This window comes from Coregonus lavaretus, assembly GCF_964263955.1.
Source record: "Coregonus lavaretus genome assembly, chromosome: 10".
Taxonomy (NCBI): domain Eukaryota; kingdom Metazoa; phylum Chordata; class Actinopteri; order Salmoniformes; family Salmonidae; genus Coregonus; species Coregonus lavaretus.
The window spans coordinates 56145992-56172829 of record NC_139997.1 but is presented as its reverse complement, the minus strand read 5'-3'; the positions used below and the strand labels follow the sequence as shown (position 1 = coordinate 56172829).

Here is a 26838-nt window from a genome sequence, read left to right as displayed (position 1 = left end):
CTGTTCTCAGAGCTCTGTGTCCAAACACATTAATAGAGAGGCAAAGGGAAGGAAAAACTGTGGTCAGAAAAAGTGTACAAGCGATAGGGATCACCGCGCCCTAGTCAAGATTGTGAAAAAAAACCCATTCAAAAATGTGGGGGAGATTCACAAGGAGTGGACAGCTGCTGGAGTCAGGGCTTCAAGATCCACCACCAAGAGACGCTTGAAAGACATGGGTTTCAACTGCCGCATACCTCGTGTCAAGCCACTGTTGACCAAGAAACAGCGCGAAAAGCGTCTCACCTGGGCTAAGGAAAAAAAGAGCTGGACTGCTGCTGAGTGGTCTAAAGTCATGTTTTCTGACGAAAGCAAATTTTGCATTTCCTTTGGAAATCGAGGTCCCAGAGTCTGGAGGAAGACAGGAGAGGCACAGGATCCACGTTGCCTGAAGTCTAGTGTAAAGTTTCCACCATCAGTGATGGTTTGGGGTGCCATGTCATCTGCTGGTGTCGGTCCACTCTGTTTCCTGAGATCAAGGGTCAACGCAGCCGTCTACCAGCAAGTTTTAGAGCACTTCATGCTTCCTGCTGCTGACCTGCTCTATGGAGATGGAGATTTCAGGTTCCAACAGGACTTGGCGCCTGCACACAGCGCAAAATCTACCCGTGCCTGGTTTACGGACCATGGTATTTCTGTTCTAAATTGGCCAGCCAACTCCCCTGACCTTAGCCCCATAGAAAATCTGTGGGGTATTGTGAAAAGGAAGATGCAGAATGCCAGACCCAACAACGCAGAAGAGTTGAAGGCCACTATCAGAGCAACCTGGGCTCTCATAACACCTGAGCAGTGCCAGAAACTCATCGACTCCATGCCACGCCGCATTAATGCAGTAATTGAGGCAAAAGGAGCTCCAACCAAGTATTGAGTATTGTACATGCTCATATTTTTCATTTTCATACTTTTCAGTTGGCCAACATTTCTAAAAAATCCCTTTTTTGTATTAGCCTTAAGTAATATTCTAATTTTGTGACACACGGAATTTTGGATTTTCATTTGTTGCCACTTCAAATCATCAAAATTAAATGAAATAAACATTTGAATGCATCAGTCTGTGTGCAATGAATAAATATAATGTACAAGTTACACCTTTTGAATGCAATTACTGAAATAAATCAAGTTTTTCAAAATATTCTAATTTACTGACTTTTACCTGTAGTTAGCTAGATGGAGAACAGCATCTGTCTTCACATTCTGCAGCAGAAATCTGACTGACCAACTATCTGGCACCCAGTTGACAAAAACATGCAGTGAGAATTGCAGGTGGCATTTATTGGGATGTCTCATGTAGCCTACTAGACGCAGCTCTGCAGAGTGCAAGCTGGCACAGCCACAAAGTCATCAAATCATATTTTAAACCTAACCTTAACCAAGCTGCTAAACTTAAATTAAGACCAAAAAGCTAATTTTTACTATATAGCCAATTTTGACTTTGCAGCAGGCCCATCTAGCGGAAATCGCCCAGTTCTGCAAAAAAAAAATTCTGTTAACATTTATTTAATTTTGCATTATTATTATTTAGTTTTTTTTGCACAAACCACCAGTATACATACAGGAAGTATACAAACAAACAAACAAGAACAATATATACGCTATCCTTGATAGTACGCCATAGTCTGATACTATTCCATCTGGAACTCACATGCTGTTTAGAAGTGTAACCAGACCTCACGTTTTTGAAATACCCTTGCTTTGTCCAGTTGACTATCCAGTAGGAAAAATGTGTTTCTCCTTGCTCCCTCAGTTCAATGACAGATCTATACATGCTTTATTTCAAAGGGATGTTGTATCTATTCCTGATGTTACAACTTACTGGAATTCATTTGTCATTATAAACTGTGTGGTTTGAGCCCTGAATGGTGATTGGCTGAATGCTGCGGTATATCAGACCGTATACCACGGGTATGACAACAAAAACAACTTTTTACTGTTCTAATTACTTTGGTAACCAGTTAATACGGCAGTATCCAGGCACTCCGCATTGTGTCGTGCTTAAGAACAGCCCTTAGCTGTGGTATATTGGCCACACACCACACCTCCTCGGGCCTTATTGTTTAAATAATATCTGTTGGAAAAAGGTTTGGTTATTACCACACAAATTCCTGGTCAAAAGGTCTCTTTCAGAATTATCCATAAGTATTACCCAGCAAATCATTACCTGAAGAAACTAAAAACATACATTAACTGTACATTTTGTGATGAGCATCCAGATTTTTTAAAATGTATTTTGGCATTGTCTACATGTTTAGCATGTTAGCTAACCCGTCCCCTAACCTTAACCCTTTAGTCACAACAAATTGGAATTCGTAACATATCATACATTTAGCAAATTTGTAACATATTGTGCATTTTGCAAATTCGTAAACAGGGCCTAAAATTAACACCCCCCACCCGCCAAATGCGGGTAGATTTTGTCATTGGCGGTTATGAATGTCTAATTCACCAGCCACGTTGGCGGATGGTCACACACAGGGCTCTACAAATCTAAGTATTTCTGCCATTTTGTTTAATATCTGGTAATGCACAAATAAATAGGAATCCTAACGTTATAGCTAACCCACCTCGCGCAGCAACACTGCCTGCTGGGGAAAGATTAGTTTTTAGAAGCAATGCGCACAGGCATAACAGCTGGTCTAACTACTAAAGTGAGACTTTATCCTCGTGCTTCTTTGATATTTACATTGTTTTGTTCACAAGTTAGGTTGTTTTTCACTGTTTGAGTTTGCTTCCACTGCTAGCGAAGAGAAGAGATATAGTCGGCCTCTACTAGTGAGATTCTCACAGGCTCACTTGAGGAATTGAGTGGCCCCACTACCAAGGTAACCTTAAAGGGGCAGCTGAACATTTTTGTCTCATCTGTGATATTTTTGTTAAAAGACAGGTCACAAAATATTAAATTAAATTGAGCAATATACCACATTACTTCTTAATAGTAATATATTCCTTGTTTAAGAAACATTACAAAGCATGCTCATCCATTTTGTTTAGTGTTTTTTGGTGTAATTAATCTGTAAAAAATATTTTGGCTGGTAAAACAATCTTAGTTGCTGGTAGATTTTTTTTATCTAGTTGCCACAGTGGCTGGTAGACAGAAAACTTAGTTTTAGGCCCTATTCGTAACATATTGTACATTTAGCAAATTCGGAACATAATGTACAAATTATAATTCAGAACATATCATCTGAAATAGATGATGGACATCCACAAATGAATACATACCATATCATACTAAAAGTAGTGTCTCGGATTTACATACAGAATAATACGAAATGCTCTGAGACCAGGTTGGGTATCAAGAACAAGATGAAACTAGCTGAAACGAGTCACTTACTATTCCCCACATGGCAGTTTATTTTCATTGTTGGTAGCTATCTGGCCACCCAGAATCACAACAACTCACGGACTTCTGCCCAATTGAAGCGTGCGCATCATTTTGATGTTGTTAGCTAACCCATCTATAGGCTTTCTCCAAAGAATAAGTGACCTATTATATTGGAGTCGAAATTGTTATACCTGCTTTTAAATTACTGTAATATTTGTAAATTTAGCACCAATTTCCCATTATGCTGTAAAACAACCACTTTTCACATGTTCTTAACCATAGTGACTGGGTGGGTGTCCAATTAAAATTGCAAAACATTTCACAGAGCTTAGACTAACTACTGGTGGAGTACTGGTGGAATTCCACCTTCTATTCAAAGGGAATCCTCCACGCCTAAACTCACTCAAATGCAAAGTGTGACACGATTACAGAAACAACCAATCAGAGCAAACGTGGGTGTCGCTGTAGTACTATAAATTGACCAGGTGAGACAGTTGGCAGCTTGTGATGCACCTGTACTGGACACAAAATAGTATTGAACAGAGAGAAAGGCAAATACACCTCTTAGCTGGAAACAGAGGAACAGATAATACTGAAGAAAAGTGAGATCAATAGATTTTTTTTACCAGAGCCATTTATCAGACTGAAGAGACCAGCTGCCAATCCAAGGACCAGTCTGTGGGTGAGCATGATGTCGTTTGTGCCACAGAGCCTCTCTCCACCTCCATGTGGGACCCAGTACCCCAGTCTGGGACAGGAGTCTCCAGAGTTCAGCCTGTACAGCGACAGCTTCTACAGCCCTCCAGCCCTGCCTAGCCTGCAGCAGGCCACCCCTCCTGCCTACGACCTGGGAGACTACACCAGCCCTCCTACCAACCCTTACCTGTGGTTCAATGGCCTAGAGCTCAACAGTGTTCCCTACCTAGGGGGACCCACGGGGCCAGTCTGTGGGCCCTATGTACCCCAACACTACAACATGCAGAGGCCCTATCTGGGTGCTGACGGAGCAGGGGGTGGTGTCGGGGACCTGAGCTGGTTTTCCATGCCCTCTCAGGAAGAGCTGATGAAGCTGGTCAGGCCACCCTACTCCTACTCTGCCCTTATTGCCATGGCGATCCATGGGGCCCAAGAGAGACGGCTCACCCTGAGCCAGATCTACCAATATGTAGCAGACAACTTCCCCTTCTACAACAAGAGCAAGGCCGGGTGGCAGAATTCTATCCGCCACAACCTCTCCCTCAATGACTGCTTCAAGAAGGTGCCCCGAGATGAGGATGATCCAGGTAAGAACATTTCCTTGGTTTTAAAAATGTGTCTTTTAATTTCAAGGTGTTCCATGTTTACACAATTTTTGATTTACAAAAGGGAAATGTATACATTTATAACCTTTAAAAAATGGTGTAATGTGTCTCAGACTGATATTAACTGTTGCCTAACTATGTGAGAGCAATTCCTTAACAAACATGTCTTATGTGTCTCCTTATAGGCAAGGGTAACTATTGGACCTTGGACCCCAACTGTGAGAAGAGGTTCGACAATGGCAACTTCCGTCGCAAGAGGAAGAGGAAGTCGGAATCCCTGCCTGGCGACGGGGGCTCCTCAGGTTCTGAGTCGTTAGAGTCCAGCCCCAAACACCCCAACAACATGAGTGATGTGTCCAGCTCCTCTGACCTTGGCCCCTCCCCCATCTCTTCAGCCCCCTCCCTCTGCCTGAACAGCTTCCTGTCTCAGATGGCTGAAGTGGAGGCAGTATCAAACACAGTAGTGGCAGATACCCTCCACAGACCCAGCCTGCCTATAGAGGTACTCCAACGGGCCTCTCCGTCCCAAGGATACGGCTCCTACTCTCCCAACGATACAGTGCCTCACTGGGAGGTCCATATGTCCCATCCACAGCAGCCTACCATCACCTCCTCCCCTCCCCTCTACCCTGGGGGCTACAGGGACTCTGTCCTCAGCCGGCTCAGCAGCCAGTTATACCCAGCCTTGGACTCTGCCTCAATGCTTTACCCACAGGAAGGCACAGAGGTGTAAAGAACAACTGAAAGAGCTACTGTACACCATAGGGCGGCAAACTCTCACTGCAATGTCTTCCCCAGCAGAGAATGAAACTACACTGAACTCATACTAAAGAAGGTGATTTACAATGTTTTTTTTCTCTCTTAATTGATTGTACATATGCATATTGTTTGCGGGTTCCATATATTGTCTTTATAATATAAACTGAACTATCTGTAAAATGTTTGAGGGATTCTTGGCTTTAATAAAAAACTAGTGGGTTTTGTTTGTGATGTACATAAATGTCCTGTCATCATGCGTTTTCATATTTGTAAAATAAAGAACAACAAATATAAGAATTCTCAATGCTATTTTTCGGGGAGTATTTATTGCATGAAAACAGAATAAAAGAGGCAAATACAGTATATGGTCACACTTTAAAAAAAATGTGGGGTCATGATTAATTCTGAAATACCTATTTAGGATGGTACATATCATGCAGTTTTATCAAGATTTGATTGCCAGTGCTTTTGTTTGAGATAAGACAAGTCAAGCTCCCATTACAGTCAATAATCTGAGAGACAGGGTGTGAAATGAGCGAGGCAAAGAAACCGTTAAACACTGAACGGGGGGGGAGAGCCAGGTGAGAGCCAGGGAAAAAAAGATAGATGCAACAGAACTTGTTCCTCAAGGTTGTCCTCTGCTCCCACTTACAGCTACAGTCACTTCTCCTCACCTCAGTCACCCTTTATTTGCCTCTCTTGGGTTCAGGGTATAAGCTAATGCCTCTCACCATCAGTCAGCCATGCTTTTGGAGATATAATAACATATTTAACATTTACATTTACATTTTAGTCATTTAGCAGACGCTCTTATCCAGAGCGACTTACAGTTAGCACATACATTATTTTATCGAACCCACAACCCTGGCGTTGCAAACGCCATGCTCTACCAACTGAGCTACATCCCCTGCCGGCCATTCCCTCCCCTACCCTGGACGACGCTGGGCCAATTGTGCGCCGCCCCATGGGTCTCCCGGTCGCGGCCGGCTACGACAGAGCCTGGATTCGAACCAGGATCTCTAGTGGCACAGCTAGCACTGATTTAACAGATCGGTTTCCTTTTAAACTATATGAACAGCACTCCTGAAAACTTTAAAAGGCTATTTGCAATTGTATTATATTTCCCATATTGGTAAATACAATCTTTAAACAACTCCATGAACTCTTCTGCAAGGGTTTGGAGGTGGGTGTGGCATTTCAACTTTGGATGGCCTCTTTTCTCCTTTGGACATGTAAAATGTAGACTACACACCTGTCCCCACTCTGCCCAACCCTTTTTACAATTCAAATTGAGTTCTGTTCAAGTCACATTATTACATGTAGACTTCAAGATCTCTCTAGCACACTATTGGCTTGAAGCTTCTTTTAGCTTCTCTATGCCATTTTGTAGAGTATCCACAACTGTACAACTGTACCGTTTCCCACGGGTGGCCAGTATGAAAAAAATATATATGTATGCACTCACTAACTGTAAGTCGCTCTGGATAAGAGCGTCTGCTAAATGACTAAAATGTAAAATGTAAATGTTTAACTTGGGAATCAATGTGAAAGTAGACTTGTCTCATTACATACAGTATATGGCATGTATTTATTTGCTTTCATCTCAGCACAATGTAAAAACTGCTGACTGTAACATTAAAATCTCACCTCCAATATTTACATGAGCTAAAAAACATGTAAACTCAACATATACCACTGAGGAGGTCTGTGAGATGCTGAGGTCAACATCTGTAGCCCAACGCTTAGAGCCGTGGGAACCAGCACCCCATGTCTCCCTCTGAGTAGCAGGCAGCAAAGGACGAGTAGAGGACAGGTCTGAGGAACCATTCCCACGTGGATCTGTGGAGAGGCACGAGAGAAACATGGAGTGAGAAAATGAAGGGGATAATGAGGAGACGGGGGAAGTGTTTGTTTAAGATCATTCTCAGAGATCACCACTTGGAGAGAGGGACACGTGGGTAATGATACTCTCTACTCTACAGGCCTCACCTCCAAGCCATCTCTCCTCTCCTCACACCCCTCATTCCACACCTCTCCTGTTACTACTCAGTCTGGAAGGAGAGCGAAGGGAGAAGAGGGTTCCCTTAACATGGAAGCATGATCACTTGTCTTAGTTGTTTTGGTTGTGTGATTTTCACAGGTATAATCATTCGCCTCTGTTCTTTACTTTGATGCTTCCTTTCCTCACTTAGAGAAGAAGAGTGATTGTGAATGGTTGGTTTGGACACTAAATTGTGTCAAACATCAATACAGTATGTGTCCTTACTCTTACTTGTGCTAAGTAAACTCCACACTTCTGCAGTATCGAAAATGTAAGATATAAGAGTGAGTCAAAGATTTCAATTTGATAGCTGAAAGAGGCCTCGTGATATAGTCTTGGAAACCCAGACTTAGGAGCAACAGCAGACATTGGTACATTGCGGGAGGCAACCTGTCTGTCTAGAGAGACTTCTCGTGAGGAGTCGTGATAATCAGTATTTACCCCACCTGATCAGGTGATATACAGTAATCACCCTACCTTGTCTTATTAGCCTAATGAACCCTCAGAGAGGCAAGCGTCCAATCCCTCTGTCAGCGCATGACAACAGCAGGCTCGTCATTACCCAGTCAACACTGATAAGAATGGCATGGGCCACACATCTCTAACTATAGCCCCATCCCCGCCACCACCCCACCCACATGCTCCAGGAACCCCATCCTTGTGTGTTTTTATTGACACAATACTATTTTGACTGGATGAAACAGCCCTCCCCTTTCAGATGTGTCATAAAGAGGTGATTAATACGCGACCAACGACACAGTAAGTGTGCCCTGTGTTTATGGTCTTGAGCCTCTTCGATTGTATCTGTCAGTGTTGCTTATGGGGAAAGATAGAGATTTTGCCTTTAGCTTTCTGCATGACAGTAGGGGAAAAAATCCCCATCTCAATACAGGATGCTGTAACCAGCTCAGGCTCCCTATGTTTAAAGGTCTTAGCCATGCCGATTTAATTGAGATAAATACAATTGCTACACATAAACAATTTTCCTGGATTAGAAAAAATATATATAATAATCATATAAAAACCCAATATGTAAATGAATGTCTCTAACAAGTCAAATAGATCAACAGCTGCCAGATGGTTGTAAATGAGGGGATTAATCTGTCCTGTGTGACATGTGGAATGTGCCGGTGGTCTGTCTCTAGTTCACAGGTGTCTCTAGCTCACAGCAGGTGCCCATCTGAGGCCAAAAGGGGCAAACGGCATCCTGAAACCCCGGCCCCCTCTACCTGTTCACTGTACACGTCTCTCTGCTCATCCACCCGCTCAGTCTAACACCAGTTACCTGTTCAAATGCTTCTCTCCTGATTCACTGTCTTATATCAATATTTCTAGTGTCTTGATCAAAAAGGCCTTTTCATCACTACCACGTCAATTCAGGCAGGTTCTTTATTTTCATTTGAAAAGACCTGCTGACATTCTCTGACATGAAAAGGCTCTATCAGACATTATATTTTGTTAAGAAGTTATTTCTCTCCAGTTGCTTAAAATAACTTTGGACCAGTATTGTATCCCAAAAGACAGGGTTGAACAGTTTGACTGTGATTTATTGATGTTGTGTCCTATGCTGAAACAATATTTTTCAACTGTCATCTCCTTTTGTATCAATGTCCACCTGCACATGTATTACGTTGTTTTAGGAAGTTACATATGATCATAATGTAGGTAGGTAATTTCTGAGTAATCATTTAAGTATATTTCTGTAATACACCACATGCACAGTTCATTGTACGAACCCTAATGTGAGTACTTTTAATCCAAACCAGTAAACCCATTTGACAAAGAGAAAGGTGTGCTACCATCCCAACTGGGTCAATCACTCAATGACTCTAATTAAGGAGAGGTGGGGGAGAATAATGTGGATCTTAATACCAAGATCCCAGCCTGGCAACACTGGGGCAATAATCACCCAGTCAACACTAATACATTGATAAGGCCGGCATGTGCCACACACACACACACGCACACAGACACACACAAACACAAACACAAACACACACACACACACACACACACACACACACACACACACACACACACACACACACACACACACACACACACACACACACACACACACACACACACACACACACACACACACACACACACACACACACACACACACACACACACACACACACACACACACACACACACACACACACACACACACACACACACACACACACACTTCTCTTCACCTTATTGACCCCGCCCTATAAATGACACAAGCCTTCATCTTTGGTGATACAACAGGGCAGGCATAATGCTATCTCTATCTGCCCTTGGTAAGATGGGCCCCCCATTCAGATGTGTAAGTCTGACGAGATGCCTCACGTCCAACGACACAGTAAGTGTGCCTTGTGTTTACTGACACATTCCACATCAATAGGACTGTATTGTTGGTAAACACTGATGCTGATGCGGGTAGAGATGAACACCTCACTATGCCCTCGAGCTCAATCATACAGGTCTGGAACAAACTGTTGGATCCACCCAAAGAAAGAAGAAGAAGGATACAGCGTATGTAGAAGACAATTGTGTTTTTATTTGTTTGGTACTGTTCAAAAATATGATCAGTGTTGAGTAAAAGCATCAAAGATATTAATTACATTTTAAGACATTTGAGAAAGTTGATTATGACTTTGCCCCAGATAGTATTCTCTTATTGCAGGTATTGTAGAAGAACAAAAGCATCATTGGGGGATTGTTCGGTTAGACTGACGTTAAACCCAAACATACATTGTCTTCAGTTGGAATTTATGTATCTAAAATATCGCTAAATTAATTACACGTTTCTTTATATATGTCAGAACATAATCCAGTTTTGGCCTGCAGTGCTTTGCCCCGGGAAACATGATCTTAAATGGTGCCATTGTTGATACAATATTCCTCTTACCACAGACATTATCCTTGATAAATTTGGCCCAGTGCTCATTCTTGTTATTCCTACAATTATAGCTCCAGACAATTTGCATAGGAATATGGGTGGTACAGCACATTGCCAAAGTGATACTTGGATTGAGAAAACATGACCCCAGTTGCCTGTCTGGCGTTACATATGTTATATTAACTACCAAAAATGTTGTGTCTTACTGATTTCACTGAACTTAATGAAATTTTTCACTTTACTTTTGTTGTATTGTAAGTGTGTTTATTTGGGGTTTACAACAGTTACTCTCCACTTCACCTTTTTAGACTAATGCTAATTCTACTGTGTATCTGATGAAACCAGAGGGCTCAGTGGGTTTCTATGGCCCACTTCAGATGTCCAGATCACATAACAAAAGGCTCATGTACACTGTCATGTACACTCTCTTGTACTCTCAAGGCTCTTGTACACAATCCATGCTGATCCATTTCAAACACAAGACATGGAATGACAATACTTTAGGATTGTTTACAACCCTTTTATTTCCAATATTCTATTATGTGCAGTACATCCATTATTTCCCCATTCATACTGAAGGTTATGGATCAATTTATAAAACAGAAAAGTGGCATTAGTTCAAATACTGTCTGATAAGATTAGAGGAAGGAAATGGGTCACAACCAATTATTTATATATACACTATATTACTGACAGGGGCGCTGTGTTGAAGCCACCTTGCCTCCATCTTGGCACTCCCCCACCGGTGTAAAAAACTATTTTGCAAGCTATAGCAATGCATGTATTAATGGCAAAACAAAATGCCACATTTATTCTATTACAGACACCTTAATGCATACTTTTAAATTATATTATTTGAACTAAACATACAAATAAAACATGTTTTTGTTTTTTTCTTAAAGTATAATTTTTAGAGATAACTAATGTTACTGTGCCCACTACAACAACAAAAATATACTTATATACATTTAATTGTATTGACACGCCTACTGGGGAGTGCCAATATGGCAGACCGGTGGCTTCAAAGCCTCCCAATGACATAGCATCAGCAATACAGGGTTTGTATACATCATTGATCACAACACATAGATAGATGACCTTTGGATGGTGCAAACTTGAGGACATCCCTAAGCAACTGTAACCGGTGTGAAATGGCTAGCTAATTAGCGGTGCGCGCTAGTAGCGTTTCAATCGTTGACGTCACTCGCTCTGAGACCTTGAAGTACTTATTTCCCTTGCTCTGCAAGGACCGCAGCTTTTGTGGAGAAATAGCTAATGATGCTTTGAGGGTGACTGTTGTCGATGTGTGCAGAGCATCCTTGGTTCAAGCCCAGGATGGGGTGAAGAAAGGGACAGAAGCAATACGTTACATTGGTGCCCTGACCCGGATCACTGGTTGCTGCAGAGAAAGAGGATGTCAAAGGGGGGTGAGTGTAACCGGTGTAAAATGGCTAGCTAATTAGCGTTTCAATCGGTGACGTCACTCGCTCTGAGACCTTGAAGTACTTGTTTCCCTTGCTCTGCAAGGACCGTGGCTTTTGTGGAGAAATAGGTAACGATGCTTCGAGGTTGACTGTTGTCGATTTGTGCAGAAAGTTCCTGGTTCAAGCCCAGGTTGGGCAGAGAAGAGGGACAGAAGCAATGTTACACAACCATGCTTGTCAGCTAATGCACACAAGCTAGATTATATTGTATTTGGCAGGCCACCTCAAGATATCGCAAGAGGCACTGATGTAAAACTTGATAGAACAGATAAGATGATGATATGAACGCTTTCACCAGCATCTCCATGGAGACTTACCCACACACCAGTGTGTCGCCAGTGTTTTATGCAGTAGTGGTGCGTGGGTAAAATCACTGAGGAAGCCAAGCCACGCCAAGCCAGTAAAAAAGCCATATTACAATCTATCTTGTGATAATTTAGTTGTTTGCTCTATAACCCATTCGTTCATACGCCACCGTGATATACAATAAGGCCGTGACAACAAAAAGACAACAGTCACACAGTGACAGAATAAATTAAACTACACATACAGTACCAGTCAAACGTTTTGACACACCTACTCATTCAAGGGTTTTTCTATATTTTTACTATTTTCTACATTGTAGAATAATAATGAAGACATCACAATTATGAAATAACACATATGGAATCATGTAGTAACCAAAAAAGCGTTAAACAAATCAAAATATATTTTAGATTTTAGATTCTTCAAAGTAGCCACCCTTTGCCTTGATGACAGCTTTGCACACTCTTGGCATTCTCTCAACCAGCTTCACGAGGAATGCTTTTCCAACAGTCTTGAAGGAGTTCACACATATGCTGAGCACTTGTTGGCTGCTTTTCCTTCACTCTGCGGTCCAACTCATCCCAAACCATCTCAATTGGGTTGAGGTCGGGTGATTGTGGAGGCCAGGTCATCTGATGCAGCACACAATCACTCTCCTTCTTGGTCAAATATCCCTTACACATCCTGGAGGTGTTATTTGGGTCATTGTCCTGTTGAAAAACAAATGATAGTCCCACTAAGCCCAAACCAGATGGGATGGCGTATCGCTGCAGAATGCTGTGGTAGCCATGCTGGTTAAGTGTGCCTTGAATTCTAAATAAATCACTGACAGTGTCACCAGCAAAGCACCCCCACACCATCACACTTCCTCCTCCATGCTTCACGGTGGGAACCACACATGCAGAGATCATCTGTTCACCTACTCTGCGTCTCACGGCGGATGGAACCAAAAATCTCAAATTTGGACTCATCAGACCAAAGAACAGATTTCCACCGTCAATTTTTCGTGTTTCTTGGCCCAAGCAAGTCTCTTCTTATTATTGGTGTCCGTTAGTAGTGGTTTCTTTGCAGCAATTCAACCATGAAGGCCTGATTCACACAGTCTCCTCTGAACAGTTGATGTTGAGATGTGTCTGTTACTTGAACTCTGTCAAGCACTTATTTGAGCTGCACTCTGAGGTGGAGTTGACTCTAATTAACGTATCCGCTGCATCAGAGGTAACTCTGGGTCTTCCTTTCCTGTGGCGGTCCTCATGAGAGCCAGTTTCATCATAGCGCTTGATGGTTTTTGCAACTGCACTTGAAGAAACTTTCAAAGTTCTTGAAATGTTCTGTATTGACTGACCTTCAAGTCTTAAAGTAATGATGGACTGTTTCTCTTTGCTTGTTTGAGCTGTTCTTGCCATAATATGGACTTGGTCTTTTACCAAATTCTGTATACCCCGCCCTACCTTGTCACAACACAACTGATTGGCTCAGTTGAGGAAGGAAATAAATTCCACATATTAACTTTTAACAAGGCACACCTGTTAATTGAAATGCATTCCATGTGACTACCTCATGAAGCTGGTTGAGAGAATGCCAAGAGTGTGCCAAGCTGTCATCAAGGCAAACGGTGGCTACTTTGAAGAATCTCAAATATAAAATATATTTTTATTTGTTTAACAATTTGTTGGTTACTACATGATTCCATATGCGTTATTTCATAGTTTTGATGTCTTCACTATTATTCTACAATGTAGAAAATAGTAAAAATTAAGGAAAACCCTTGAATGAGTAGGTGTGTCCAAACATTTCAATGGTACTGTATGTTTGTTTCATCACAAAACTGGAGAGCAACATCTGTCCGGTGAAGTCCACAAAGCAAATATTGCATGCAACAAACAGTTATATCACCTGCAGCATGGTCAAGCAAGTTCATGTTTTTGACAGTTTACTAAACAGCTACTGATTTAGAACCACGGAGTTACCGCAAGTCAGAACAAAGACAACAGGAGCACTGTCTTCTCTATTCCAGCATAATTTCAATTTAAACATTTAAACATCATCAAATCAACAAGGCTATATATGCTTAGTTTAATACACTGAAAACACACTTAAAGATACCAAAAACTATTTAGTCCAATCATGTGGCTGTCCATGGTACTGATTTCTGTCTGTGTGTGTGTGTGTTTGTGCGTGCGTTACTCATCCTACTTATAGACTAGTTGAATGCCAATGCCATCCTCCTCTCTTTCATGTTGGCAAAATGGTCTATGGCTCTGTCATACAGTACATTTTTAGTTTTTGTTGTCATAGGCTACCTAGCTAAAATGCTTGCTAGCCTAACATCCTCGAATGGGCAACAATGAACCAGCTAGGTTAGCTTGCTAGTTAACGTGAGCCTACTAGGCTACATCTAGGCTACATATTTAACTTAAATCGTCTCAGGCCAGTGGCACAACATATTAATGTATGGTTAGATCAGTATCGCCATCATAATCATTGGGCTGCACAGAGAACTAAGTCAAAACCACAAGTCCAAATCCCCATCTCCATCCATGGCTTAGGAAAGGGCCAAATTAGCAAGCTAGCTACTTTTTAAAATGTATTTATTTATTTAACCTTTATTTAACTAGGCAAGTCAATTAAGAACAAATGTTTATTTACAATGACGGCCTACCAAGAGGCAAAGGCCTCCTGCGGGGATGGGGGATTAAAAAGACAAATGCTACTGCAGGACATCAACACAAGCAGACCTGAAACAGACACATTTTTCTGAAAATTAGGTTTTGCTTAGAAATTGATTTAATTGTTGTGAAGCCAAATCCAGACTGGCCTCCATTGGGGGGCGTTTTACTGCACCAGGACAACCCACAGTTCAGCTCAGCTCAACCCTGATTGGCTAATTATTTTATAAAATGTTTTATCAAGGGAGGCCAAATGCTTGCTGGCATCAATCAATCAAATGCTACGGCGGAAACATGTTGTTCTCTTTTGGTCCAGACAGCATCAGATACATGGGCTACACATACTGAGACCGATGGGCACCTTTTCCCTCGCTCTGATGATTTCTCTGGTGAGATTCAGCCACTTGCGAATTGACAGAAAATTATGAAAACACAGAGAGAGACGAAATATACATTATTGTATCATTTTAACATAAAACACTGGCGACACAATGGTGTGAGGTAAGTCTTATGTGGAAGTGCACCATTAAGGAGGTGGCAGACAGAAGAATATGGGGGAAGCACTCCCTATGTGTTTCAGTGTGTGTCCCACTCCCAGGTCGCCTGCCTGTGGTCTTGTCCCAGCCTGCCTCACTTGTCACCCTGGCGGGCCGCTCTGTGAGCCCCTATACGAACCGCCTCGCCCCTATACCCATCCACTCGTCCCACGGGTTTCATTCAACGGGACGGGCACACACAGGAGTAAACAAACCTACACACATAAACACATAGTGAAACAGAGAGGTCGGCGACTGTCGCCAGCTAACCCCCGCACCACAGAGTCCCTGTCTGAGGAGAGGATTACGTGTTCGTTGTCTGATGAGAGTCTCTGGTGACAGACTGTGTGACGACGCTCAGATCCACTGATACCCCCTGTCTCTCACATCTTCAATTGCACCCAAACACATCAACACAGTCATCCATCATATCAAACCACAGAGGCGTTTATCCCCTGACAGATACACCTCAACATATTGTAAAGTCATAGAGTTACAACCATAGAAGAATAATCACTAGAACCAAATTGCTGCGGTCTGAGGGGATCAGCAGATTCTAGTGATTCTATTTCTATGGTAACAACCCAGCTAGCACATAACGTTCTGAGAACCATATGTTTCTTAGAGCTTGGAAAAGAGTGTGGTTGTTAACAGAATGTTTCCTAAAAGTTCAAACATGGTTACGTTTTAACGTTCTCCAACTGGTTTGACATTGGGAATGTTCTCAAATAGTTCCAAGAACATTAAGAAACAACGTTCTTCTGTGGGAATTTCAGTACTTCAGCATAACATTTCCTACAGGTTTCCTCGTGGTTCTATTTAAGGTAATGTTCTCAAATTGTTTTGAGAATGTTAAGAAACAAGGTTCTTCTTTGGGAATTTCAGTACTTCAACAGACCATTGCACACAAGTTCCGATGTGGTTCTATTTAAAGTAATATTTTTACTACACTACCGTTCAAACGTTTGGGGTCACTTAGAAATGTACTTTTTTGGTCTATTAAAATAACATCAAATTGATCAGAAATACAGTGTAGACATTGTTAATGTTGTAAATGGCTATTGTAGCTGGAAACGGCTGATTTTTTATGGAATATCTACATAGGTGTACAGAGGCCCATTATCAGCAACCATCAATTCTGTGTTCCAATGACACGTTGTGTTTGCTAATCCAAATTTATCATTTTAAAAGGCTAATTGATCATTAGAAAACCCTTTTACAATTATGTTAGCACAGCTGAAAACTGTTGTGCTGATTAAAGAAACAATAAAACTGGCCTTCTTGAGACTAGTTGAGTATCTGGAGCATCAGCAAAACAGAAACAAATAACTTTCTTCTGAAACTCGTCAGTCTATTCTTGTTCTGAGAAATGAAGGCTATTCCATGCGAGAAATTGCCAAGAAACTGAAGATCTCGTACAAAGCTGAGCTGAGCTGAGCTGGGAGGAGGTCGTCGGGTAAGTTTGGCTTTATACATAGCTTGGGCTTTGTCGAGTAAGGCTTAAACTATGTATTTAGATTGTAGTTAGGTATTGTAGGTAGGTATCGTGGGTTGTTGTGGGTAGTTGTTGTATGTAATTATTGTAGGTTAGTATTGTATTCGGCGGTGCCGGGTGTAGCACGAAGCTAGCTAACTCACCACCTGGACTAGCTGGTGAGTAGCTATTAGCAACGGTATAGTTGTTTCACGCCTGAGAGTGCCTGTAATTACGCCAGCTGGCTGCCTACAATAATTACATACAATAACTGCCTACCATTCAGCTGTTTTCTAACCTCATTGTCTGAACCGTTAACGTTAGGTAGCAAGTGGCTACTGTGCCTGAAAATTAGCAAGCTTGTTGCAACCTGGATAGCTACTTGTAAACAATAGCTGGAACGACCGAGCGAACAGACGCGAACTGGCTGAGTCAATTCAGTGGCTAGCTTTGCACTTGGCTAGCTAACAGTAGCTGCTAGGGGTAAGTCATAACCTACACTTGAGTTTTGTTTTTTTACATATTGATAGCCCGAGTCGCTCAAGGAATTCGGGACATGGGTGACTAGTTAACGTTAGTTTGGCTCTCTCTGTGTGTTTGTGCCGTGAAAGGAGGGGTTCTTCTTTGTCTGAAAGCAATGGCTAGCTAGTTTGCTAACTATTCTAGCTAACTAACTGGCTGAATAAGTTGACGACGGACTCGCTCAAGCTGTCGGGACTAACCCACAACGTTAGACACGGACACAAACGATCTGCTTGTGTGTTGATACACTGGTGGTTGTTGTGGCTGAGTATTGGCGCTAAACCCTGCTGCTGGAGAACGGCATGCTAGCTGGCTGTGGCGTCTTATGACGAGGTGCCCGGACGTTTTTCACTGAATAATACTGCACCTAGTTAGCTAGCTGAATAAACTAGGTTAGTCTATTCCTAGAAAACATTGAACCGCTGTAGTTTACAACAATTATAGTTTCTGAGGTGGAAGTTGGGAGAGTTATATTTGGGAGTTGTGGTGAGGGAGGCCCCGCTCTCTCCTTTCCCAGATGTTTAGTTCATTTTATTCCGATCTCCTCTGCATTATTGTAGCCATCTGCTGCAGCCTGTCAACTATGCCTCTGCCTATCCATGTTCTCTCCTCTCCACACAGGCTACACAAACGCCTCACACCGCGTGGCTGCTGCCTCTCTAACCTGGTGGTCCCTGCACGCACGACCCACGTGGAGTTCCAGGTCTCAGGCAGCCTCTGGAACTGCCGTTCTGCTGCCAACAAGGCAGAGTTCATCCCAGCCCATGCTACCCTCCAGTCCCTCGACTTCTTGGCGCTGACGGAAACATGGATTACCACTGAAAACACTGCTACTCCTGCTGCTCTCTCCTCGTCTGACCATGTGTTCTCGCATACCCCGAGAGCATCTGGTCAGCGGGGTGGTGGCACAGGAATCCTCATCTCTCCCAAGTGGACATTCTCAATTTTTCCCCTGACCCATCTGTCTATCTCCTCATTTGAATTCCATGCTGTCACAGTCACTAGCCCATTTAAGCTTAATATACTTGTCATCTATCGCCCTCCAGGTTCCCTTGGAGAGTTCATCAATGAGCTTGACGCCTTGATAAGCTCCTTTCCTGATGATGGCTCACCCCTCACAGTTCTGGGGGATTTCAACCTCCCTACGTCTACATTTGACTCATTTCTCTCTGCCTCCTTCTTTCCACTCCTCTCCTCTTTTGACCTCACCCTCTCACCGTCCCCCCCTACTCACAAGGCAGGCAATACGCTTGACCTCATCTTTACTAGATGCTGTTCTTCTACTAATCTCACTGCAACTCCCCTCCAAGTCTCCGACCACTACTTTGTATCCTTTTCTCTCTCCCTCTCCTCCAACACTACTCACTCTGCCCCTACACAGATGGTAATGCGCCGTCGCAACCTTCGCTCTCTCTCTCCCGCTACTCTCTCCTCTTCCATCCTATCATCTCTTCCCTCTGCTCAATCCTTCTCCCTCCAATCTCCTGATTCTGCCTCCTCAACCCTCCTCTCCTCCCTTTCTGCATCCTTTGACTCTCTATGTCCCCTATCCTCCCGGCCGGCTCGGTCCTCCCCTCCAGCTCCGTGGCTTGATGACTCATTGCGAGCTCACAGAACAGAGCTCCGGGCAGCTGAGCGGAAATGGAAGAAAACTAGACTCCCTGCAGACCTGGCATCTTTTCACTCCCTCCTCTCTACATTTTCTTCATCTGTTTCTGCTGCTAAGGCCACTTTCTACCACTCTAAATTCCAAGCATCCGCCTCTAACCCTAGGAAGCTCTTTGCCACATTCTCCTCCCTGCTGAATCCCCCCCCCCCCCTCCCCCTCCTCCCTCTCTGTGGATGACTTCGCCAACCATTTTGAAAAGAAGGTTGACGACATCCGATCCTCGTTTGTTAAGTCAAATGACACTGCTGGTCCTGCTCACACTGCCCTACCCTATGCTTTGACTTCTTTCTCCCCTCTCTCTCCAGATAAAATCTTGCGACTTGTGACGGCAGGCCGCCCAACAACCTGCCCGCTTGACCCTATCCCCTCCTCTCTTCTCCAGACCATCTCCGGTGACCTTCTCCCTTACCTCACCTCGCTGATCAACTCATCCTTGACCGCTGGCTATGTCCCTTCCGTCTTCAAGAGAGCGAGAGTTGCACCCCTTCTCAAAAAACCAACACTCGATCCCTCCGATATCAACAACTACAGACCAGTATCCCTTCTTTCTTTTCTCTCCAAAACTATTGAGCGTGCCGTCTTTAGCCAACTCTCTTGCTATCTCTCTCAGAATGACCTTCTTGATCCAAACCAGTCAGGTTTCAAGACCGGTCATTCAACTGAGACTGCTCTTCTCTGTGTCACAGAGGCTCTCCGCACTGCTAAAGCTAACTCTCTCTCCTCTGCTCTTGTCCTTCTAGACCTGTCTGCTGCCTTTGATACTGTGAACCATCAGATCCTCCTCTCCACCCTCTCCGAGCTTGGCATCTCCGGCGCGGCTCACTCTTGGATTGCGTCCTACCTGACCGGTCGCTCCTACCAAGTGGCGTGGCGAGAAGCTGTCTCCGCACCACGTGCTCTCACCACTGGTGTCCCCCAGGGCTCAGTTCTAGGCCCTCTCCTATTCTCGCTATACACCAAGTCACTTGGCTCTGTCATATACTCACATGGCCTCTCCTATCATTGCTACGCTGACGACACACAACTAATCTTCTCCTTTCCCCCTTCTGATAACCAGGTGGCGAATCGCATCTCTGCATGTCTGGCAGACATATCAGTATGGATGACGGATCACCACCTCAAGCTGAACATCTGCAAGACGGAGCTGCTCTTCCTCCCGGGGAAGGACTGCCCGTTCCATGATCTCGCCATCACGGTTGACAACTCCGTTGTGTCCTCCTCCCAGAGTGCGAAGAGCCTTGGCGTGACCCTGGACAACACCTTGTCGTTCTCCGCTAACATCAAGGCGGTGACCCGATCCTGTAGGTTCATGCTCTACAACATTCGCAGAGTACGACCCTGCCTTACACAGGAAGCGGCACAGGTCCTAATCCAGGCACTTGTCATCTCCCGTCTGGATTACTGCAACTCGCTGTTGGCTGGGCTCCCTGCCTGTGCCATTAAACCCCTACAACTCATCCAGAATGCCGCAGCCCGTCTGGTGTTCAACCTTCCCAAGTTCTCTCACGTCACCCCGCTCCTCCGCACACTCCACTGGCTTCCAGTTGAAGCTTGCATCTGCTACAAGACCATGGTGCTTGCCTACGGAGCTGTGAGGGGAACGGCACCTCCGTACCTTCAGGCTCTGATCAGTCCCTACACCCAAACGAGGGCACTGCGTTCATCCACCTCTGGCCTGCTGGCTCCCCTACCTCTGCGGAAGCATAGTTCCCGCTCAGCCCAGTCAAAACTGTTCGCTGCTCTGGCACCCCAATGGTGGAACAAGCTCCCTCACGACGCCAGGACAGCGGAGTCACTCACCACCTTCCGGAGACATTTGAAACCCCACCTCTTTAAGGAATACCTGGGATAGGATAAAGTAATCATTCTACCCCCCCCCCCCCCTTTACTCCAACCCACCCCCCCCCCCCCCTCCCCCCCAAAAAACAAAAAAAAACACAATTGTTAAGTGGTTATCCCACTGGCTATAAGGTGAATGCACCTATTTGTAAGTCGCTCTGGATAAGAGCGTCTGCTAAATGACGTAAATGTAATGTAAATGCTCCCTTCACAGAGCGCAAACTGGCTCTAACCAGAATAGAAAGAGGAGTGGGTGGCCCCAGTGTACAACTGAGCAAGAGGACAAATATATTAGAGTGCCTAGTTTGAGAAACAGGCGCCTCACAGGTCCTCAACTGGCAGCTTCATTAAATAGTACCCGCAAAACAACTGTCTCAACATCAACAGTGAAGAGGTGACTCCGGGATGCTGACCTTCTAGGCAGAGTTGCAAAGAAAAAGCCATATCTCAGACTGCCCATTTTAATCTTTTCTTTTTATTGGCCAGTCTGAGATATGGCTTTTTCTTTGCAATTCTACAGATTTTACGGCAGATTCTTAAGTGTAAAACTAACAATGTGTCATGATCGTTTACGGACGAGAAGGACCAAGGCGCAGCATGATAAGCGTACATATTTATTCAAGTACTGAACACGACAAAACAACAAACAAACGATACGTGAAGTCTAAAGGTTACACAAAACAAACCTATACAGAACAATATCCCACAACTAACTGGTGCCAACAGGCTGCCTAAGTATGGTCCCCAATCAGAGACAACGAGCTACAGCTGCCTCTGATTGGGAACCACCCTGGCCAACATAGATCTAAACGATCTAGAAACTAAACTTAGAAAACCTAACATAGAAACTACACACCCTGGCTCAACATTTAAAGAGTCCCCAGAGCCAGGGCGTGACAGTACCCCCCCACCCCAAAGGTGCGGACTCCGACCGCACAACCTAAACATAACAGGGTAGGGGCCGGGTGGGCATTCCGCCTCGGAGGCGGATCCGGCTCCGGGCGTGACCACCACCTATTATCCGCCTCCCTGTTGCGCCCCTGGTCTGGTCTGGACCTTGGTGCACTGCTTCCCCTCTCCTTCCTCCCACGACATACCAAGTCCTGTCTGGACCCTGGTGTGGTAGACCCCGAACCTGGAGAGGGGCTGATGTCTGGGTCTGGACTGGAACCGCTGACTGGAGCTGGACCCGACGACGGTGGAGCGAACTGCTCAGGCTCCGGACTGGAGCCGCTGACCGGATCTGGACTGGACCCCGGTGGAGCGGATTGCTCTGGCTCCGGAGTGGAGCAGCTGACCGGAGCTGAACTGGGCACCGGTGGAGCGGACTGCTCTGGCTCCGGAGTGGATCCGCTGACCGGAGCTGGACTGGACCCCGGTGGAGCGGATTACTCTGGCTCCGGAGTGGAGCAGCTAACCGGTGGGACAGGCACGGGCCGTGCCGTACTGGACACACGCACCACTGGCTTGATGCGAGGGACAGGAACGGGCCGGACCGGGCTGACGACGCGCACCACTGGCTTGGTGCGGGGAGCAGGAACGGGACGTACCGGACTGGCGACGCGCACCACTGGCCTGGTGCGGGGAGCAGGAACAGACCGGGCCGGGCTGGCGACGCGCACCACTGGCTTGGTGCGAGGGGCAGGAACAGGCCGGGCCGGGCTGGAGACGCGCACCACTGGCTTGGTGCGGGGAGCAGGAACGGGCCGGGCCGGACTGGGAACACGCACCACTGGCTTAGTGCGGGGAGCAGGAACGGGCCGTACCGGACTGTGGAGGCGGACTGGAGGTCTGGAGCGGAGAGCTGACACAACCCGTCCTGGCTGGATGCCTACCTCCACACAATATGTGTGAGGCATTAGCACAGGACGTACGGGGCTGTGCACGCGTACTGGCGATACAGTACGTAGCACCGGCACAGGATATACGGGACCGAGGAGGCGTACTGGAGACCACGAGCGTTGAGCCGGCACACCCCGTCCTGGCTGAATGCCCAACTTCGCACGACACGTGTGTGGTGCTAGCACAGGACGTACATAACACGGAGCCTGCCCAGTCACACGCTTCCTAGCATGAGTACGGGGAGTTGGCTCTGCTCTAACACTAGGCTCCGCCAACCACCCTTTTAGCCCCCCCCAAAAAAAATATTGGGGCTGTCTCTCAGCCTTCCTCCTCAGCCGGCACCTTGTGCGTTGCCGCTGCTCCTCTCTATACCGCGCCTCCACTGTCTCCTCCCAAGGACGGCGATCCATTCCGGCCTGAATCTCCTCCCAAGTCCAGGATCCCTTCCCGTCCAGGATCTCCTCCCAGGTCCAGGCTGTCTGCTCCTGGACACGCTGCTTGGTTCTTAGTTGGTGGGATCTTCTGTCACGATCGTTTACGGACGAGAAGGACCAAGGCGCAGCGTGATAAGCGTACATATTTATTCAAGTACTGAACACGACAAAACAACAAACAAACGATACGTGAAGTCTAAAGGTTACACAAAACAAACCTATACAGAACAAGATATTACAACTAACTGGTGCCAACAGGCTGCCTAAGTATGGTCCCCAATTAGAGACAACGAGCTACAGCTGCCTCTGATTGGGAACCACCCTGGCCAACATAGATCTAAACGATCTAGAATCTAAACATAGAAAACCTAACATAGAAACTACACACCCTGGCTCAACATTTAAGAGTCCCCAGAGCCAGGGCGTGACACAATGACTCAATAATCCATGCTATAAAGTCAAAAAGTTATGGACGGAGCTAGAAAGTTGGCTTTCAGAAGTATTACAATGTAAACTTACTTTTAATCCATCTGCATATTTCAAGACATGGCATGTGGGGATGTAATGAGATACCCAATGGGCTGGACGATTCTCTTCTCATCACTCATCTTGAAAAAATGTATACTAAAAACGGAAATCAAACAATCCACCATCATTAACACAATGGAAAAATCTAATGATTTATTATTGACATATTGAAATTGCAAGGGTGACCGAGAAAAACAAATTGGTACAATTTAAGGCCAAGTGGCAAACAATAATGCAGGCACTAGGGATGGAGGTGTGAACATGCGGGTCTGGGCAGATGAGACGTAGTCGTTGTTTGTGTGCATCTGTAAGTTGTTGTTTGTATGTATACGTTTGTATCTGGAATGGGGGGGGGAAAGGGGGGAAAAACGTTCACAATATTTAGAGAATGCTATTTAATTACCTTCAAATAACCTATAATTTCCATTCTCAGAGCGTTAATAAAACCTTCCAGGAAAACTTTCAGGGAACCAGAGTAAAACGTAATTAACGTTGCCAGAACAGGCTAAATGTTCACTTCTGTTCTCAGATTGTTCCCGCAGCCAATGTGAAACCAGAAACATACGTTCCCACAACTTCCAAGGAACCAAATGTGCTAGCTGGGAATCCAGTGAGTCTAGGTCTTCCAACACTCAGACACTTATCTCAGCATCTCACCATTGTTGGAACAGAGCCAGGAAGGGGGAACAGAGACAAACTGCAGAGGTAAACCCCATACCCCCTCTAGGCCACATTTCCAGGTACCACAAACACAAGTTTAACCTCCACAACTACTACTGTGCTCTTAAACATACTGAGTTGTCCAGGTCCAGTAGATGGATTGGAGAGGCTTGGTGAGGATAATTGTCACATTTCCCATTGACCTTTCACCAGTTACACTTTTCTGACAAACTGTCGTCATACTCTCTGGTAGCCTTTTGGTCACATCAAACAGAGACAGAAACAAGCCCTGGCAGTCATAAAATAGAAAGGATATTTTCTCCAAACGAGTTGAGGGAGTGCGCACATGTGGCTATTCTGTGTTGAGCGGTTAACAAAGAAATAGGTACTAGTTTATGCTTAATTTAGAGTTATTAATGTAACTTTAGTTGTCCTACAAACGTTGAGCTATATGTTTTTATTTTTAATACATTGTAAGGTTGCATGATAGGACTAAAGTCGCTTGAAAGGCATGAGCTCTGCTTTGTTTTTTGCGCAGGCTGTACACACTTCATCAGTCTCTCATTCACAATTTGACAAGCACTTGAAAATGCCTCAAATTGTGTTACCGTAATGCACTCTAAAAAAAGATCCATGCCTTTTGCGGCCAGTGGCCGTTGTGCACTTCTCCCTGAGTGCTGCACGCTTCTAAGCACCTCTCACTCACACGGCTCTCCATCACGTGATCGGGTCTTTCTCACAGGCTACAAGTGAAGACAGACACATCAGGGACACAACTGCGCGCATCCTTATCCAATTCCGAGGTGCATATTGAAGATATTGGAAGAACTGTCCATATTTACTTTTCGTCAGCCAACAGGATGAGTAGGCCTAATGAACAGCAAAAGCACTAGCCTATGTCAATCTACTATCCCCCATACTGTAGTACAAAAGTTGACCTATTCTATTCTGTACGATAAATAAATATTCCAAACATAGTCTGGGACAGTTGTGGGATCCGATAGATCGCAAATTAATACAACCACTAGCATCAAAAAAACTTTTTTTTTTCGCAATGTGGCTGACGCAACAGATCAGAACATTTAGCTTTAAATGTTGATAAACTATTAGGCTATTTCTTCACATTATAAGCGCATCAATGCGCACATGGCAGTAGGCTATAAGTGAGAATGTTCCATTAGCGGGAAAACACCATTATCAAAAGTGACCGCAAAAGACATTTTGCATGTAATGCTTTTATTATTAAGGTGCATTTTATGGTGAAAATGATCTTCCCCAAACTTGAAACTCACGCACTGCTTATGTATGCCAGTTAGGCTCTACACCCCTTGTAAAGCGTATTAATGTGCATAATTTTAAGAAGTTATTTGGCCACTTTAGTTGTGATACAAACCATTTCAAAACATATAGGCCTATGGGCTAGGCTACATGAGGTGTGCGACTATGATTTGTAAAAATCGCAAATCAAAAAGGAATCGTTTCTTATGCTGGACATCATTCACAAGTGATAATATATAATTCACACGTGATAGGCTAATATTGTCACCCATCAGATTATTCTTGATGTAATCTTGTCTTTACATATACTAAATAAAATATGTGTGAAATTTGTTTTGATTTAGAATGGACCATTATCCTGCACCTGTCTCGAAACAGGGGCAGCGGGGAAAATCTATGCACTTAAATAGCGAATGGAGGACACTTTTCCCGTGGTTCATTTTCATGCCAGCCAGGTAGGCTATACTCCTGTTGTAGAAGATAAGCAATGTGCTTAATATTAGGAAAATGGAGAAATAAATATAGTAGGCCTAGCCTGTAGAAAGCTGATGGGATCCTCCTCTTTTTAATAGAGGCCATCACTCTGTTTTCTCCCGCAATTGATAGCCTATAGAAATGTTGTGCAACATGAGCTCATGGGCTCTCATGAAGTGTTTGATTTCATTTTTGAATACATTTGCATTGATGTCAGAGTGATTAGAGGGACAATAGAGTGCTGAGTACAGGCAGTTAGCAAGTTTGGTAGGCTACTAATGACCATCAGCAGCATCAGAGCATGGAGAAGCCTAATTACTGTGACTAAATGGTCACGTGGAATTTGACTGCCTTCAAGACTGGTGACCGCCGTGTAGCGGTAACATGGTCACCGCAACAGCCCTACTCAGGTGTCAACTGCTGGAGCTGACAGGAGTTTATGAACAGTGAGACAGAGGTGAGAGATCTTAGAACAAGTCCCCACAAGCCGCCAGAGAGAGCAAAAACAGGTCGCCCCAAGGTTGTCCTGTTGGCTCACTGACAACCTACTTTTACACACAAACCTACACAGATGCACAAGAACACAGGCACTGCACCAGCAAACGCACACACATACGCAAGCACACACACGTACAGAGAAACGATGGCAAATTATAATGCAGTTGATTTAGTATTTGACTGAAATACTGTATATGACTGACAGCACAGGTGGCAGTTTAAGAAAACAGTTTAAGTTGTTCATAGAATCCCTTCCATTAAACTACACAC

The 26838-nt window shown here is 44.5% G+C and overlaps 1 protein-coding gene across 1 annotated transcript; it reads left to right on the top strand.

Moving 5' to 3' along the window:
* Positions 1 to 4049: 4049 nt before the first annotated feature.
* On the top strand, positions 4050 to 5395 carry LOC311136061 (forkhead box protein I3-B-like; the record flags this gene model as incomplete). Its single annotated transcript, XM_084170124.1, has 2 exons — positions 4050 to 4644; positions 4848 to 5395. The coding sequence occupies 2 exons, from the start codon at positions 4050 to 4052 to the stop codon at positions 5393 to 5395; spliced, it is 1143 nt and encodes a 380-aa protein (XP_084026250.1).
* Positions 5396 to 26838: the final 21443 nt, after the last annotated feature.